Genomic DNA, 19,255 nt, shown 5'->3' with positions numbered 1-19,255 from the left:
TGGTCCCAGGAACAAAATACATTTTGGTGATCAGGCTGGGATTGATGTTGTCTGGTGGGTTGATCTTTGTGTGACTGGGCTATTATTGCTGCAAGAGTCATGAATGGGAGCGCACGGTTTAATAACAAGGATTTAAGTGTTCATTCTTCCCCACGGAGGTGCATCCAGGTGCAGACAGAGCGTCGCAGCCCCAAACCTATGGTCCTCTGCTACTGCCGTAATACAACGTTGCCATGGCTACAAATAGCTATCGCATATAACACACCCCAACTTCCTTGACAATCTCAGTGTCCGCCCTCTGTCAACAGATTGATCCGGTGGAGTCTCCGGACGCGCCTGAGACTAAAACGCATCCAAGAACGCGCACTAGACAGCGTCCATGTGCTGCGAGCCTGAAAAAAAAAAAAGGAAATAAGAATACAATCCACCTGAGCTTCTTAAATACAAGTACTTTAAGAGTCGACTGGTGTTTCAGATTTGTAGTTATGCAGGATAAAGGCTTCCATGTCCGCTCCTTCTCCAGACCTCGGTGTCTGGCGGCAGCGGCGCCCGCTGGTAAAGCGAAATTAACTCACCCGGGAAAAGCGATCCTGGCCGGTAAGTTTATTATATATGGATTTATCTACTAGTTAGAGGTGCCATGGTTTAACCTGTGTGGGTCACAATGACGCCACAGACAGCAGCTATTCATTTATCACACCGCCTATAAATTTCGCTTTTTACGCGCAGCTCAGTGAAAATGCATTGTCACATCCTAAAAGAACAGAAAGTGAAGCCAAAAGTCAGATTGCAGGCAGGACGGGACTACAAACACTTTTTTGACATGAGATTAAAAATGAGTTTAAATTACTTAAAGGATGTGTGTCAGCTCCAGAGCTGCTGAAATGAGGGGGGCTGTTCCAACAGTCACTACAAACAAACGTACTGTCGTCCCTGAAGATGCTGGGGGGGGGGGAAAGGTCAAGAAAAAGACAACAGTTTTCTTCCTTTGTTGTCAGTAGCTGCTGATGGGATTTAATCCCAATCTAAAGATCACCTCTACTGCACTTTAATTCCATCAATGGATTGATGCACAGCATTCCAGGGGACACTGACAAAATACACTGGAGTCTGTCTAAGGTTGAGGTGATCAGAGGGACAGAACAGAATTGTTATTGGAGCTTTTGGTTGAACATACACACGTTGATTTTTATAAGTTGTCAAGTAATTATAGATATCGGTGTCTGACCTTGTGGTTGGTCTGAGATGTTCAACAAGAGCTTCTAGATCATCACTCACTGAGGGTGTTCTTGATTTTATTCAGTATCTGTACCCATCAGATGTTTTAACTGTTCAATCTGTTGATTGGATTTCGGTTCAAGGGCTAAGCATCTCCCGCGGAAAGATCCAGCATTAAAAAAAAAAAAAAGAGATCAATGGATGATGAATGTTCAGAGACGAGGAAACCCTCACATGTATTGATTCTGTTGCGCAGAAACTGAGAAAGCTGTTACAGCCTGAGTGCAAATAATTCACGAGTTAATTATCAGTATTGTCAGAAAAGGCCTTTTGCTCCTTCAGTGGAGCTTATTTGTGCCTTTTTTTTTTTTTTTTGCTGAGTGATTGTTTTAGCCCCCTCATCCTCCTCTCCTGCACCTCTGCCTCCATTTCCTTCAAGTCCTCCTGTGTTGATGAACAACCTGCAGCAGCTCCAGCTGATAAGGAGATGCTCCTGTATTTGGGCTCCAGTGGCTACATGCTGAAAATTTTTATCCTGTGTAATGAGTTCCTTTTTTACTTCAGTTATCATTTTTATGCATGAATGCTGTTTCAAGTGGGACTTTATGATTTAAAGGCAAGACCTTTCCCTCCCCCCATCACTCCTGTACAGCCTGACTGACTGGTTGTGACCCAGTGCTGCTCTGCTTTCCCTTCTCGGAGTCTCTTTATGTCAAGTCTGTCTGTTTACTTTTGCATTGGCAGCATGATTTTTTTTTTTTGTCATTGTCTCAACCAGTGATGATCCTATATTCCTAAACCTCACCAAAAATATCTAAATGTAAATATGGAAAATATATAAACCAATAGAAAAACGATTAAATTTGTGAAAGCAATATTTATGACGGTTCATTTGTAGAGCTGACCAATGGGGCTCCACTTAAGGACCATATGTGCTTGGTGGTAATGACGGCTACATGCTCATTTTATAATTACGACTTTTAATACCTTTTTTGCGGGAGGAGATAAAAGGTGTGCATGAAACGAGAAAATGGAGGAGACTCACCAGAAGTGGTTGGGGGCTTTATAGTCATGATCCGAGCGTAAGAAATATTTGAAAAGACGTTTTACCCTAATGTTTGGACTAATTAATGGCCTCACAAACTGCTGCTGGAGACCCTGTCACCTCCTCTGCATGTGCTTTTGAGTTCCTACTTTGTAAGTCCGCTGTCACAACCTCCGTTTGTTGTTTGAAGTGTGTGAGCAGTGGTGAATAAACCGTTTAAAAAGGATGGATCTATTGTTGTTAATGGCTATAAATAAGCATTTAGCTGGGTTTGGGGTTGGCTGTAAACTGGATCGTGTCTGTGTGAAGCTTTCATGGGGATTTTTGGTTGTCAATATATAAAGTGAGCCAACATGAGAGATTACTTGGGGCACCTTCTCCTACTGGTGGACCCCAAACTTTGCCTCGTGTTCCTGTCCTGACATCACATTGTGGTAGTCTTTGACCTCTCGTAGTCTCGCAGTCAGGACAGTGTGAATTTATCACTGTTGTGCACAGTTTGGAATCAGAAGTGTTTGTGAGCATGTGCAGGTTGGTGAACGTGTCCTGTGTGTCCAGTTTAGTGCTGGGAGGACTCTGTAGTGGACTGGGATTGATTTGAGATCTGGTATCATCCATGTTGGAACACCTCTGATAGTATCCGTCTTTATGATGCAAGTGGTTTGTACCTTGCAAATCATAAATCCGACTGATGCATCTCGCACATTGACACACTAACACTAATGTTCTTCAGATATGTTGGTATGGTTCGTCGTACGTCTGCGTGGAAACAGCCACATGTTTGTGTCTGTAAAGCTAAAAGTAGACAAAGGCGAGAAGTAGGAGATCAAAGCTTGGTGGATTACAGAGCTCACGGTGGTTGAGGAGGAGATGGAAAGCTTTTAGAGGCTTGTGAGCTCTTTGTGCTCCCATTGGTCCAGGTCTCCTCTCTACACCCGCTGGTGATTACTGAAGAGGAGACACAGAAGAAGAGTTTTATCTGTGTAAGGCCTGAAGGGGAGAGAGTAGACTAATGGCTCTATGGTCCTGATTCGCCAGCCGTCATGCATTCATACATCCCTCATCTATACCCGGTCTGACCGATGCCAGTGAGGCAGAGAAGCTCCCTTTATTTTACGTCAATGTCAACATAGATTTAAGTTTCCAGGAAAGCAGGCAAGTTTTTAGCTGTCTTCCTGTGCCATTTTCCTGGGGCGGCAGTAGCTCAGTCCACTACGGAACGGAGGGTTGTCGGTTCAAGACCCATGTGGACTGGCAGTGGGAGGTGTCAGTTCACCTCCTGAGGTGCTCTTGAGCAAGGCACTGTCCCCTTCATAAGCTGCTCATTTGAGGTGCACCAGAACGGAGCTGTGTCCCACTGTATATAAATTGCATGCCTCAGGCCCCTGGTGTGTGTGTGTGTGTGTGTGTGTGTGTGTGTGTGTGTGTGTGTGTGTGTGTGTGTGTGTGTGTGTGTGTGTGTGTGTGTGTGTGTGTGTGTGTGTGTGTGTGTGTGTGTGTGTGTGTGTGTGTGTGTGTGTTTCAGTGGCCTGTACACACATATACGCATGCTTAAGTATGTAGTAATCAAGAGTGGAAAACTAATTTCCCCTAGGGGATTAATAAAGTGCATTTCTTCTTCTTTCTTCCTCCTGACTCTGGCTCTCTCCTGCCTCAGGGCAGCCACTTAGCTTTTATGAGCCGCTGTCTCCTCTTGGGCAAGGAGCGCTTGTCAAACTGTCCTTACTCCCCGATTTCCTCACGTCACCACTGACGCACACAGTCGCCTCCCTCTGTGTGCTCTGCTGGTCACAGACTCAGAGACCCGGGAGGCAAGGCAATAAATCAGAGCACTCCTCTGTCCACTCCTGACTGCCAGCTCCATGTTATATATTCAGCTTCCTGGTTTTGGATTTTGAATGCCTTCGAGATTAATAACTGCTGATTTTCTTGAACTGTAAATAATTTCCCTTCCATTGTTTTACACATTTAATTTTTGACTTTAATTAATAACACCAATGTTTAAATAATGTGCAGATATTTGGACCTTGTATATATTGATCATAGAGAGCATGCCAATGAGAAGCAGGAGGTTAATTACACTTCATGTATTTAAATTAGATTCAACAACACTGATGCCATATACTATGGTGACCCAGTAACAGCAAAGTGACTGCAGGGAATGTGTACATCATCATGATGTCATGCATGTGTTGTTGAAAAAAATAAAGTAAAAAAAATAATAACGTAAAAATACTGATTACTTTTGTCTTTGTATTCTTAATCCTGGGGGCTGTAAATTTTCACAACAAGAGATAAATACGGATCCCTTTAAACTTTAGATTTCAGAGTGTCTTTGAATGCACCAGATAAAAACTGCGTATGACATGAACATAAAAGAAATGTATGCATTCAACAGTTTAATTAAGGAATATGAATGAAAAAGACGATAACTCAGTTGTTCACCCTCATGTGGGAGGAGTGTAGCAGTCTGTACACGACTGAACACGCCATCTAAACAGCCTGCTCGTGTTTGTCTTGTTCATATAAACCAGGTTACAAGTGTTTTCTGTGAGGATCTAGTGGTTCTGAAAGTTTCCCATCCATCCTGTCATTAAGGATTCGTGTATCAGCAGAGAGTGTTCCTCAGGACAGAGGAAGCCTAACAGGATTAGCGTCAGATGAATAATTCTTTTCATGTTTCTTCATGAGGCAAACAGAAATATTATGGCTCTATTAATAGGACACCTCATGTTTGAAGTGCATCAGTCCTCTGGTTATGTTCACGTGGACTGAGGATATGTACATTACATCATCCTCCACTCAGTCTCTAGAGAATTTAAAATGAGTGATAATGATCCAAATCAAGAAAATATGGATGAATAATAGATAAATGAATAGTAATAATAGATAGCTGCTGCAAAATTACTTACCAGGTTCCTGGCTTTCACATTTATGCACGCTACTAAAAACACATATTTCACTTTTCAGGGTTAATTTTATTGTCTGAATTGAAGCCAGTCAAAAAGAAAATTTAATGTTTTCCTTCAACAGTGCATTAAAAATCTACAGTTTTTCAGTAAGACAGTACATGAGCAGTGATTTTGTAGATTTACTTAAAGCAGAGAGTTACATTTAAAATGCACCTCATTCAGTCTGTGTGTGATTTATGAAGCTGCTGCTTGGATCTCAGTTATCTGGCTGTGGAAACACTTTTTCTGTGTTTTTCAGTGGTTCTTGTTCTCCATATAACTCCAAGCACAATTTCCACATTTTTCCCAGAGATATTAGGTGTCAAAGCTCGATGTGGATGCATTGATTTTATGACTCAGCGAGGAGGAGAGAAGAGGTAGAAATTAACAGGAGAGGAGAGCAGGCATGTGAAGACCAAGATTAATTGCCATTTAGCTCAGGGATGGAACCGACAGCAGCGCTGGAGTCGTTCAGGTGTCATCTCTGAGCTGCAAACCAGAGAAGACATGTACTGTGTGTCTGATGAGGGCTGGGGATTTCTGCTGTGTGTGTGTGTGTGTGTGTGTGTGTGTGTGTGTGTGTGTGTGTGCGTGCCTGCCTGCGTGTGTGTAGTGATTCAGCTAAATCAGACGTCTATTTGTAATAAATTAATGGGATGAATCCATGAGTAATCAATGACAAACAATTGATTACCCCACTGAGGTTATGTTTTTGCCAGCGTTGGTTTATCTGTTAGCGACTCTACTCCAAAAATGTCGTGTTGTTTTAGGTGGTCCTATATGGATCCACATTCTGGATCTCTTCCTAACTTTCTTCACCATAGATCTCAAATAAAACCACGACCAGCTAACGATGTGTTTTCTGTCAGTAGGCGTGATATTTGGGGGTGATGACATGACATAAGGAGACTGAACAGCCTTGGCAAAGGTGTGCATTCTTCCAGAATGCCGGCATATTACGGTGCTAAGCACCGTAATATGCAGTTATAACTAACTATATCACATAACATGAGAAAGATGCTGTACAGCAATGTCATCTTGTAACTACAAATGGACTTTTATATTTTAAGAGTCACAGTTTAACAGCAGCACACCTATATGAAGAGGTAATAAATTATTTTCCTCTGATAAATTGCCCCTAGTCCGTTGTGATGTCAGCTATTTTAGAGTTACATTTTGACCTATTTTACATAAATCAGTGATTACTTTGGAAACACAATGATGGATAGTACCTTCAAAATGAACATTCTTTAAATTGTTTTCAGTAAATTAAGAGAAAAAGGTTTTCCAGTACAAATGAAGCATGATTGATGACATTAAAGTAGATTTATTGCATCGCGGCCTTTGGATTATAACAACCTTTTCAGGTGGGACAAAAGAACATCACGTACAGTTGGATTATCTTTATAATTAACCAGAGTAATTCTTGTAGATCAGTGTTTTGTTGTGCTCCTGTGTTACAGCATGATGTGTGATGCGTCTCCCCTGCAAAGTGTACTTGTGTGTCTGTGTCATTGAGTTAATGGAGGCCCTGGCCAGGCTAATGGAGCCCCTCCCTGCAGGCTGACTGGATAATTTAATTAATGTCAGCTCGCTCTCTATCCTCCCTCTTACCCTCGTGACTCATCTCTGTTGTGCACTAGTTTTGCTTTTGTACACTTAGCCTCATGTAATCAGCTCGAGGGTTGTGGTTTCAGGCTGAATCCACCAGTGGTCATCATTCATTCATTTCATTATTTGATTTCTTTCAGTTCCTGCGTGCAGACACATTGAACATACGGTTTGGAACACAGAATAGTGTCCCCCGCTCTCTGTTCCTCAAACAGCACAGCCTCTGCAGCTGAACCACAGCTGAAGCGGCCCATTCATCTTCGCCCAGCTCCTCCCTGAGCAGCAGTGCTTTTAATTTTTATGGATGGAAAGCCATTTGTGGAGCCACAGTAATGATCTATAACGTAATGGAATGACTCGAGTTTCATATTAGCGACTGGGTGCTCCATCAGTTTGGTGAGGCTGCTGCGAGTCAGAGACGGTATGGTGATACAAAATATCACGGCTGCTTGAGACACAAGATGTGGTGTTCAGTCCCCAGCATCCATTGCTCCATCAGCCCAGCTGTAATTTAACTCTTCATTTACTTTATAACAGTAAACATTCACAGATTTTATGTTTTTTAGGTGGAATAGCAGGTGGAATAGAGATCTGCATTACCTTCCCCACAGAGTATGTTAAGACCCAGTTACAGCTGGATGAGAAGGCCAATCCCCCCAAATACAGAGGAGTAGGTGAGTATCTATCTGTCCGTCTGTCTGTCTGTCTGTCTGTCTGTCTGTCTGTCTGTCTGTCTGTCTGTCTGTCTGTCTGTCTGTCTGTCTGTCTATACATATTTCTCTATATCTCTCTGTATTTCTCTATCTCTGTCTCTCTATCTACAGTATCTATCTCTATCTCTGTATCTCTATCTCTATAACCCTATCTCTGTATCTCTCTATCTACAGTATCTATCTCTATCTCTCTATCTCTCAATCTCTCTTTCTCCATCCATCCATCCATCCCTCTCTGGAGCTCATTATCTAATTACCCATCATCCCCAGGTACATTAGTGATTCTGGCAGGCTGTCACTGTACTTGTTTATCTGCGATACAGCAGACCAGTGCACGCTCCTCATGCACACTCCTCAAGCACGCCACCGCACACACAGACACACCGAATGTGTGCATGTTGGCTGGAGCTGTGAGGATCTGAGACCATGCTAATAAGCGCTCCAGACAGCTGCTGCGTTTCCAGCTCTGCTGCGCATCTGGTTGTTAGCGGTACACAGATTATTGGATTGATGTCTCTGAGAAGAAGAAGCAAGTACATTAAAAAAACCAAATCTGGAGAAAAATCAGCCTGTTGATCAATTTGGTATCTTTTTGCCAAGGACAGATGTTTTGTTCCTTATGAGGGTCCTTATACATAAAAATATATATTGTTAATGTCATTGTGAAGGCTTACCAGCTATTTCATTGGTGGCTTGGATGTCATAGTATTAGAAGTAGAAGTTGAAGTCTGAGGTGTTCACATCCAACTTCTTCCAGGTGACTGTGTGAAGCAGACGGTGAAAGGTCATGGTGTTAAAGGGCTGTACAGAGGACTCAGCTCACTCCTGTATGGATCCATCCCCAAATCAGCCGTCAGGTAGGTAACGTAGATTACACCTTTACTATAGCAGGGAAAACTTGTCATGAAGCCATAAGCAAGTAGCTGCTACTGGAAATAGTAAGTTCATCCTATTACAGTTACTTTAATGTTGTATATGATTTTCACACAACTCTTATGGGTGAAATTAATTTATTGAACAATGCTGACAAACAAATCCTTTCATGAGTTTGGATCTTCCTAATTTTACAATCTGGATATTATACAATCAAAACAAAATAATCTTTGTGTTTGGTTAAATGGATTTATAAGTTTACATTTTCTACTGTTCTCATATCTGATGTATGTATTGTAATAAACAATATAATATAAAAATATAGACATTACTGTCTACACTTCTGTGATGGTAGATGCTGGAATTAAATGCACACTTTTTGTGTGTCGTGATCTCCTACCTGGAGCTACTAACACATAATCCAATTATTCTAGTCCATTACCCATAATGCTAAGCATAAATGCCTCTCGCCTCTGCTATAATTACATTATTCTTTCACAGCGGTGGCATTTACTTCTCAGACAGTTGTGTGCAATGCACTGCACATACACACACACACACACACACACACACACACACACACACACACACACACACACACACACACCATGCACAAAATCAGATGCTTTTGTTATCAGTTCTGTCTGTCTGTGTCTGTTCTGGAGAGTAGTTTCTTTATGAGAGTAGCGTTTATGAGACAAGCCTAGCCAGGCAGAGCAAAGATGTCACTCAAATTCAGGCAGGGTGTGTGTGTGTGTGTGTGTGTGTGTGTGTGTGTGTGTGTGTGTGTGTGTATGTGTGTGTGTGTGTGTGTGTGTGTATGTGTGTGTGTGTGTGTCAGCCTCCAGTCCCCTTTCCATGGGGAGTCTGACAGGCTTTGTTTCTATTCTATGAAGAAATGTGGCCCAGAGGAGCTCAGAGGTTTACGTTGTGTTTTCTGTCGAACATGTCAGCACACTATATTGTGCATAAAATAAGTGGCAATGCTGAAAGAAGAAGGGTAAAGCTTGAGTAAATCTTACAGCTCATTGGATTTTAGCTAAACTCCTAAAGGAAAGACACATCCACTAGTATCCCATCAGAACAGGATATATAAAACAAAACTGGAGCCATGAAGGTAAAATGTCTCACTAAATTTTAAAAAACAAAATACTGCAGGTGTGTTATTACATAATGAAACATGATTAACTGATCAAAGTTTTTGAGAATGGAACAGTGAGAACCAGTGACGTGCGGTCAGGGGAGGCAGGTGAGTCACGGCCTCACCTGCCATAATGAGACAAAAAAAATGAAAAATTGAAGAAATAAATTAAATGGTTACATTTATCCAATGATGAGTATTATAAAGTTATTTTATATTCAACATCACCAAAATCATTCAAAATTGCTGAATTTTCACATTTAATGCTGAATACTGAGAAGAGACCTGCGGTGAGGCACCAGCCAGCCGAGCCTCACCATGGATTGATCAATACCTCTATATGTCGCTATTAAGATGTTCAAACACGTTTGCTCTAAGAACAGCATTTCCATAATTTAGCTAATGTATAAAATGTACTGTGTTTTTTGTCAACAACTGCATGTGTGTAACATCTTTCTTGAGTTGAGCAATCTGGAAACCGCTGTGACAAGGCACTACGTGAGGCACGATGCTGTCGTGCCTCATTGGTGGGGGGTGCTGGTGATGCCAGGGATTTGGCCAAGGAGTCTTCTTCCTCGGCCGTAGAAGAAGTGACAGCAAACTACAAGCAAACCTTGGTTTTCGAATGCTTTAGACATTGAACAAATCGGAATTCGACCAAAAAATTCGGAATTTTTTTGTCTTAGAAGTCAAACAAAATTTGGAAGTCGAACGCGAAACAAACGCAGTAACATCGATCCTCCTCCTCCTCTCCAACGTTCACCTATGCCAACTTGTAACGATACCAGACTCTGCTTGGTGAATGATAAGCAGACTGAAATAAGTTTTTCTCTACTTTATTGAACCGGAGCTTCTTCTTTCTTTTACCTTTCTTTGATATGTTTCATTACTATACAATTTGATATATAAATGACATTATGAAATAACATATAGTATGCAGGTACAGAGGCAGAAAATGGATGGATATTATGTTGAAAAAAGGTAGTTTTCTAGCGTCATGGAATGGATTAAGACCATCCACATTATTTGTAATGGGAAAAATGTATTTGGAATTCGAACAAATCGGTATTCGAATAGCCTTCCTGATCGAATTGTGGTTGGAAACCGAGGTTTGCCTGTACAGCCATTCGTTTTCCGCTCGCGTTGCCTTACTATATAATTTTTTTCGCTGCCTTTGTTCACAAGGAGTGGGGCGTGTACTTCACTTTTGGGTTTGTTCCCTTGCTCCCTGTTTTCTGTATGCTCATTGTGGTATGCAGATATGTAGATTGGCTTGTGCCATCCCCCGACGATGATTGGGGGAGCGCACCTGTTCGCTCTTTTGATTGGCTGCGCCAAGGCCTTACCGGGTATATGAGGATCGAAGACGACAGTCCTTTGGTGGCAGCAGGGTGTCAGGCAGCGGATTCTCATCCTCTCCATCTTCTAACCAGCCACATGCCTTTTTTTTTAATGAACTACTCAGTCATACAACACGGCAGTAGGGTTGGACTGCCGGTTTATTTGGTGATTCTTTTCTCCTGTTTAATTGAGTTCGGAAGGTTCGATCCTGTCATTTGTCTTTCTGTTAGGTTAATTATTATTCTTTTACAGATAGGATCGTTTTGTTACTTTGGCATTAGTCCAACCCAAAGTGAGCCCAACATATTGTTTGATATTTAGTTCTTGTTAATAAAAACTGATTTTCCTTATAGACTTCAACATTTCTTCCAGGTTGGGACTTAAGGCAGTCAGGCACACAGCAGCAGTACATGAACAGGTCTCTACAAGGAGCCGGAATTCCCATCACTACTGGGTGTAACATGAATTAGGGGCTCGTCCATCTTGTCACACTTGGTTCTGGGTGAGTTCGGTGAGGGTTTTTTTTTTGTTTTTGTTTTTTCGGTGGAGAATAGGAATAAACAGCTTGAAGTGCAAGTCATGCACCTCTGTATCAGGGCTCCTGAAGTAGGAAGAGGAGCCCCTTTGCCTCCATCCCCAAGAGAAAAAGCCAGCACAAAACTGCAGCAGGTGTGGGTGTCATCAACACCGCGTCCCCACCTGGAAAACACCCCGAGTATTAATTACTAATTACGACGCAAACTGTCAGCAATCGGAACGCTAATGTGATCAATTCAAGGTATATTGACACGATTGGCAGCGCACCGCGCTGTTTCATCCATTTTAACACAAATGGGACCGGCCGGTGTTTCGGATCACCCATTGAACTCTGAACCGTCTCACCTGGTGAATGAGGCGCTTAGTGTTTCGGTGCACTTGTGTGCCAAACGTCATCAGTCACGTGGTTTCTCCATGTCTGAAGCAGGCTCCGGGGCAGGGCTTCACATGGGGACCCCCACCGAGTCCGGGGCGTGAAGCTGAGCTGTCCGTCCGGCAGACCTTCATCGTGGTCCGAGCGGCAGTCAGGCTGCAACAAACATGACCATCATCAGTGAATCAATCCGTGAATCAATCGGTGAATCAATCGATGAATCAATCGATGAATCAATCGATGTCGGTGGCGAAAGTAACTGCTCGGTCACTTTGAAGTGAACAACGGGAACCGGCTCCCGTGTGCCTCGCTGTCTGCGCTCAGTGAGCTCACTGCGCTGAGCAGAGGAATTTCTTTTCTTTTTTTTGTGCTAAAACACTTTAATCACATTCAAACATTTTTCAATTTTACATTAGATGAAAGCACTGAAGTGCTTAAGAAGAAGATTTTTTGCAAAAAACTTCAATCACATTCAGAACATTTAGAACATTTTACAATTTTTCATTAGATGAAACTTCAAAAACACTTAACACTCAAAAACATTAAACACCAATAAACAAAAGGAAATGCAATATAAATATAATAAGTGCATTATAACAGGAAGTTTGCAAAAGTGAGCTGGTCTTCAACTAAAGTGCATAGGACATTTTTGTAACACCAGATGTTCCTAAAGTTATTCAGGTCTTTTGTCATTTTATAGAAACCAAATTCTAGTTTTAAGCGACATCTGATGTTACAGCAAAAAACAGTAGCTGCTTCTTGAACGGTATTGATTTCAATTCTCCTCTTCATGGTCACATAAATTGCGAGTTTTGCCTCTCCAGAGATAAAATGTAAAAACTGCCGCTTTCTCTGATTCAATTTATTGTACCCAGCACCGTAGATGAATTTCCTGATACTAAAATTTTCACTGAACAGATTAAAAACATTCGTTAGAAGAGTGAAGATCACTGCAAGTCTCCCACACTCACTGAAAGCATGAAAGACTGTTTCACGAAGGGGACAGAAGGGACACTGCATAAATATTCACAAAAACCAGGGTGCGGTGTTCAAAATGTGCCTTCGCTAAAAGACACCTCCCCTTTACGACATGCTCGATTTCTAGAGATGTTGGGTTCAAAGTTCTAGAGAAGGGAGGGGGAGTTCTTATAGTTTAGTTTTAGTTTATTTATTGTTGCACTGAAGAGTAATATTTTTAATTCATATTATGTTGTGTTGTGTGTTTTTAAGGGATTCTGTGTTGCTTGACTTTAATTATGTATGTTTGTAAAACTAATTATGATGAGATCAGTGCCTCACCAGCCATGAACCTCACCACATGTCGCTGGTTAGAACAGCCTCCTTGTTTTTTACATCTTCTATCTTCCTCCCATCCCCCTTCCTGTTGCTCTTTTACCTTCTCAACCATATATCTCCCTCCATCCCATTTGCTGATTGCTTGTGCCCCACCATGCACCACCGTGTCTGCTGGATGGTTGTCATGGAGGTGTGACAGGCAGAGAGAAGACAGCCTTTGACCTTTCCTCCTCTTACTCCTCTCTCTTGTCTGCCTTTTCCCCTTCCTCTCTGATTTGCTCCTTTCTCTCTCTTTTATCGTCTCTTTTCACCGGGACAATTGACCTTGTAGAAGGACCCACAAATGAAGATTGGGCAATGCTCTGCTGTCTAGAATGACTCATCTCTGACTGTGGATGGCGGCCAAAACACAATGCGAAGGTTTAGTCCTTTTAGTTTAATAGGTAGGAGAGAATTCAGAGTAAATTGTAGCATGAGCAGACCTGGCAGTACAATATTTCTCTTCAGCAGCTTTTAATGAATAGCATTTTTCACTAGGTTAGTTATTACGTGCTCTGCCATCTCTGTACAGCTTGAGGAAGCTGCAGGGACGTCCACTTTTTCATTTTCTCCTCTCCAAATCGAAACAGCTGCTTGCTGTCAGGAGGTGGTGTTTGTTCATAAAGAGGGAGAAGGTTGGATTTATTTTTATGCATTGTTGTTGTTGTTGTTTGCTCCAGCTTGACAGGAGGAGTCAGTTCATTAAGTGGAGCCAGTCGGAGGCAAATATTGAGACGGGAGAAACAGATGCAGGAGGTAATGAGCAGAGGAAGATATTGAGACAGAATATTCAGAAAAATCTCAGAAATCTCCTGAGCCGAGTGTGAGAGAGGAGCTCGATGATGATGATGACGGCAGGATGGTTCAGGAAGACTGAAGAAAAACAGAGAGACAGACAGGAAAACAAAGCATCCATCAGGACTAAGTGTCTGTCCTCCACCGCCTTGCCTCTGAGCGTACCAGACCGCATCCTGCATTTGCCACAACTCAGTTCCATCTATAAATAACCTTGTACAAGAATCGCTGACACTGCATTTTCTGATTGTGGAGCTACATACAGTATATATTAAACCTCTCTCTCTCTCTCACCTCCTTCTTGGCAGCTGTTGCTGGTCACTTGTTGGTTACTCTGAAACTGTGCTTATTGTTACATCCTTGATGACGAAAATAAAGTAAAGGCGTCATATTTTGTTCTTTGCTTTCAGCACTTGTCTCCACCAACTGTCTGAGTTAGAAGTTTTGGGTTTTTTTCTTGAGGTGCATCTGTGGTTCTGTTTTTATTTGCACCATGAAGTGTAAATGTCCTCCTCTGCTGCATAATTCCTGTTCGTGAGAAGCAACTTAATTATAATCTTAATTATATCTTCTAAAATAATCTCTTGCCATACTATTTTTGATTAATTTGTCATATTTTATTCATTTGAATTCCCCTTTTCCAAAAGCATCCAGACGATCTTGAGCAATAAAAGCTGCATTAAAGAATCTTGTGTCCTGAAGGACCGGTTTGGAGTTTGAGTAAACAAGAATAAATAAAAACAAGTTTATAACCTCCAGTCTGTCATCATTAATAACGGGTGTTGTCCTGCTATGTTGTGTGCCTGATGTGTTTTTAGTTTTTAGGATTTAGATGATCAAAATTAAACACAGCATTCCACTCTGCAAATGTTGCCCCAGGAATCTTCAGTAATGAGTTTTACTGTATTAAATTGTCGATCCTCTGTTGGTTCTGTTCTGTTCCTCAGGTTTGGAATGTTTGAGTTCCTCAGCAACCATGCCAAGGATGAGTCCGGTCGACTGGACAGCACCAGAGGCCTGCTGTGTGGGCTCGGAGCCGGGGTGATGGAGGCTGTTCTGGTGGTCTGTCCCATGGAAACTGTAAAGGTATCTGACCAACTGGTGTTAGTTCACATTTTTGGTGGGACTTTTAATGTCATACCATGATAAAAATCTACACTTTTGGACAATATTCATAATTTCAAGGCACGTACTTTAAATCACAAACTAAACACATTGCCGTCTCTCTAAGACTGTTAGACATTTATTCTTCTCTGAAACAACCTCCAGATACCTAAAATAATGTAAACTAGCATTTCAAAGTCAAGCATGAGTCTTGCTTGTTATATTACCAGTAGAATGGTGAACATTTTGTCTCAGCATACTGTAGTTCCCTTTTGCATGTCCCTTTGAAGACTAAACATTTCCACTATTCGTCCACATTGTTTTCTTTGTTGTCATAGTAAATCGCCATGTTTTGCTCTCCAAAGGTGAAATTCATCCATGACCAGACGTCAGCCAACCCCAAATACAAAGGCTTCTTCCACGGAGTGAGAGAGATCATCAGGGCACAAGGTAAAGGCACTGAAGGCATTTGTGCATGTAACTCTCCTGACATCTGCTGGTCAGATAGGGACATGCAGCTGTGGTCACTTAAATCAGCAGAGCAGCATCCCGACCAGATGTTTGATGAGAGCATTAAAGATGTACCACTTACTTTACCTTGTCAGGATTGAGGGGGACATATCAGGGCCTGACCGCCACCGTCCTCAAACAGGGCTCCAACCAGGCCATTCGGTTCTTTGTGATGACCTCTCTCAAGAACTGGTACAAAGGTCAGTGTATGTCAGGATGTGAGGATTTATCTGTATAATACTAAATTTGTAATCAAACATTCACTTAACTCCTATGTTGTGTCCTGTCACTAGGCGATGACCCCAATAAGGCGATCAATCCCTTACTGACCGGAGCCTTTGGTGCCATAGCTGGAGCAGCAAGTGTCTTTGGAAATACCCCATTAGATGTCATCAAGACCAGGATGCAGGTACTTTAAATGCTGATCATTGTAAAGCAAATGTTATTGTGTTCCTTTCTTTCATTTTAAAATGTGTGCTTCAGGCTGACAATGATTAAAAAGTACTGCCTTTCTCTCCAAAGGGACTGGAAGCACACAAATATAAAAACACACTGGACTGTGCCTTAAAGATTCTGAGATATGAGGGCATGACAGCGTAAGTATGACACCATTTACTTTCAGTATGGAGTGTTGGTTTAATTGGATTTCATTCCCCTTACATCATGGAGAACCTGAAATGCATTTCAATCTTGAAATTATAAAATTATATTATTATGAAGTAAATATACGGAAAATCTTCTGCCAGAACGTTTAATAAGATTCATCTCTACAGTCTTTTATCTTTTAAAGAGTGTATCTGTGGGCTTAGTGGGCTAAATGTGTTACAAGATATTATAAATCTATCTATCTATCTATCTATCTATCTATCTATCTATCTATCTATCTATCTATCTATCTATCTATCTATCTATCTATCTATCTATCTATCTATCTATCTATCTATCTATCTATCTATCTATCTTTTTGTGTTTATATTCACTCCTCTCTCTGTCTGGGTTCACCTGTAGTTTCTATAAAGGGACGGTTCCTCGGCTGGGCCGTGTGTGTCTGGATGTTGCCATAGTTTTCATCATCTATGAAGAGGTGGTGAAGGTCCTGAATGCGATCTGGAAAACAGATTGATCTGCTGGAGACGGAGTCAGGGCGATGGCTTCCTGCTCTCCAGCCGCCAGGCACAGATCTGACTTCTGCAGACGGAGAGCTGAACTTAGATCTGTGCCACATGCTAGACAGGAAGTGGAAGACAGACTGCTGAGATGAAAGGAGGCTGCCCACCTCTGGACAGCTGGGGTGTTTGCAGAGTGATGGTGCTCAACACAGAGGAAACGGAAAGACCAAGTGTCAATATCACAAGTAGGATTAATGAATAAATGATTGATTCCCAGATTTACATGATCAGATTGTACAAATGACCATAAGCGTGAATATTACAGCCAACAGGAACAATGAACAAATTCCATATGGCCCACGTTTTATGTAGATCTATTTAGTGACATGCTGTCCATCAGTGAACATGCTCTCCTGTCAGCAACAGGTTTACCGATCTTTACTGTATTCAGGCGTTGCACTGGATCCCTTCTATTTGTGCCTGATATGGATTTATATTTAGACAAGCCAGATTGTAGCTGGTTGCAGTTTACAGTCACATAAACTGCAATAACTTCCAAAATTATGCCTTTAAGAGAACGGTGTATTTCATTCATAATAAGCCAGATATCCACAGTGTGGATTCTTTACTGAACTCTAGTTTAGTCCTTTTACCACCCATTTATTTTTGAAGTAATGATATTTATTTTTCATGTGTCAAATGCTAAACATGTAATACTAATATAAAAATGTGATCAGAGTAATAGTAGCATAATGAATTGCACAAAACAACAGCAAATATTATGACTGGATAAATGTATTTATTGAAATTTGAATGTTGAATATGTAGATAGGTGAAGGACTATGTCCTGTTAACATGGTCCACCTGTGTCCAGATGTGTTCTGTCATGTTGTCAGGGTGTACAGGTGTTTTTAAGATTTTAGGAATATCTTTTATTGCTGTATTTCACTGTGAGTCTAAATGACCCGCCAACACCGAGTCATACAGACAGAATAAAGTTGAGACCTCTTCTTCCCATGAAGTGGAAGTTGTACTGTTCATCCTAACAACAAGTTCCTACACCTGTAAGGTTATTTGTCCTCTGATTTTATTTGAAGCCGATTCCAATCACTTTTAGTTGTGGACCAGAAGTTGTGTGGAATCTGCTTAATTTACAGTGAAGCAATCAGTCATCAAAGATGAGAATAACGTCCTATAAATCATCACTGTTCTGTCAGTGCAGTGTTTCATTTATTCTTTGCTTTTACTTGCCACTCATGTGCCTTTTACTGTTTGTTTGTTGTTTCATAAGAAGTAAGGTAATCTCTACACATTTATGACTTTAATCATCTCTCTGAGATTTCTGTTGTTCAGTCATATTGGTTTTACAATAACAGGATCATCTCTATTCATACGAATATTCATAATCAATGTGTATTACGAGAAATGTATGTTAAAATATAAATGGATTTAACTATTACTGAAATAATGTTCTGTTTTCTATTTTATGTTTGATCATGTAAATTATGTTCATGTGAAATAGGGAGGAAATTCTGTAATTGTTAGAGGTACAGTAATCAGACTTTGCTGACTCAGCTCTTTATGATGACGTTTGTGTAGTAAACATTGTCTCTCCTTCTGTCCTCGTTCAAATTAAAGTCTTTTGTTTTGGACATTTCCAATCTCATTAAGTCAAATATCTGTAAACATGACAGCATGCAGCCTGTTGCCCCCCCTCCTCACTCATTTACTGTATATGTGGCTCTGCCCTTTTGGTTAGTAGAGATCCTGTTGGGAGAAACCGTAGGGGTCAGGTAGAGGAGTAACAGGGAACGCATTGGAACGCACTTTTGGTTGATGCTCAAGTAAATCGTTTCAACTACAGTATTTGTCTCTCCTCTCTGTTTCAGACTGCTTGTCTCTCTGTCTCTCTCTCACACACACACACACACACACACACACACACACACACACACACACACACACACACACACACACACACACACACAGACAAATACCTGGTGCTTCAGTGTTTGTCGTGAGAAGGTGTGTTTGTGTGTGTGTGTGTGTGTGTGTGTGTGTGTGTGTGTGAGTGTGTGTGAGTGTGTGTGTGTGTGTGTGTGAGTGTGTGTGTGTGTGTGTGTGTGTGTGTGCGCGCGCGCGTGCGTCTGCGTTGCGTCTTGAGAAACATGGGATCTTTTTTTTTCCTATTGGGTGCTTTCAAACAAATGTAAGAAATAAATACAGATTTCCTTAAAAACTATAGGATCAGAAGCGGTAAATTAAGAGTGACTTTCCTCCTTGTTCGTCGTTTTCTACACAAAAGGGCTTTGGAAAAGAACCTTCAGACTTCCCTCCATCCTAACATCATCACTGCCTCCTCTTCCCTTCTCTAATGCCGGAATAAGGATAGCTCAGACATTTCTTTATCAAGGTCCACAAACCCGACAGCTGAAGTTTTTTTTTAAAACTGTCCTTGTAACAAAAAAACAAAAAAACAGTTTAGTTTTCCTGATTTCAGAACAATTCTTGCATTTGTGGAAAAAGAACGATACCAAAAAAAAAAAGGGTTAAAATAACGATCATCCTTTCTTCTCTGGTCTTCAGTCGGACTACTTTC

General features: G+C 41.3%; 1 protein-coding gene across 1 annotated transcript; it reads left to right on the top strand.

Annotated features, from left to right (window-relative positions):
• Positions 1-9: 9 nt before the first annotated feature.
• Positions 10-18,469, top strand: si:dkey-178e17.1 (tricarboxylate transport protein B, mitochondrial). Its single transcript, XM_068309645.1, has 9 exons — positions 10-597; positions 7,392-7,499; positions 8,296-8,395; positions 14,881-15,019; positions 15,403-15,487; positions 15,643-15,747; positions 15,841-15,956; positions 16,070-16,143; positions 16,556-18,469. Exons 1-9 carry the CDS (start codon positions 486-488, stop codon positions 16,668-16,670), a joined length of 954 nt encoding a protein of 317 aa, XP_068165746.1. The 5' UTR covers positions 10-485; the 3' UTR covers positions 16,671-18,469.
• The last annotated feature ends 786 nt before the right edge of the window (positions 18,470-19,255 follow it).

This window comes from Antennarius striatus, chromosome 3 (assembly GCF_040054535.1).
Source record: "Antennarius striatus isolate MH-2024 chromosome 3, ASM4005453v1, whole genome shotgun sequence".
Taxonomy (NCBI): domain Eukaryota; kingdom Metazoa; phylum Chordata; class Actinopteri; order Lophiiformes; family Antennariidae; genus Antennarius; species Antennarius striatus.
This window is presented reverse-complemented; position numbering and strand designations above follow the sequence as displayed.

Excerpts from the sequence above, each read along its gene's own strand:
- si:dkey-178e17.1 (XM_068309645.1), top strand. The coding sequence starts at position 486 with ATGCAGGATAAAGGCTTCCATGTCCGCTCCTTCTCCAGACCTCGGTGT. Across the intron at positions 7,500-8,295 it reads CCCCAAATACAGAGGAGTAG|GTGACTGTGTGAAGCAGACG; the intron begins GTGAGTATCTAT and ends AACTTCTTCCAG. Across the intron at positions 15,748-15,840 it reads TCTCAAGAACTGGTACAAAG|GCGATGACCCCAATAAGGCG; the intron begins GTCAGTGTATGT and ends TCCTGTCACTAG.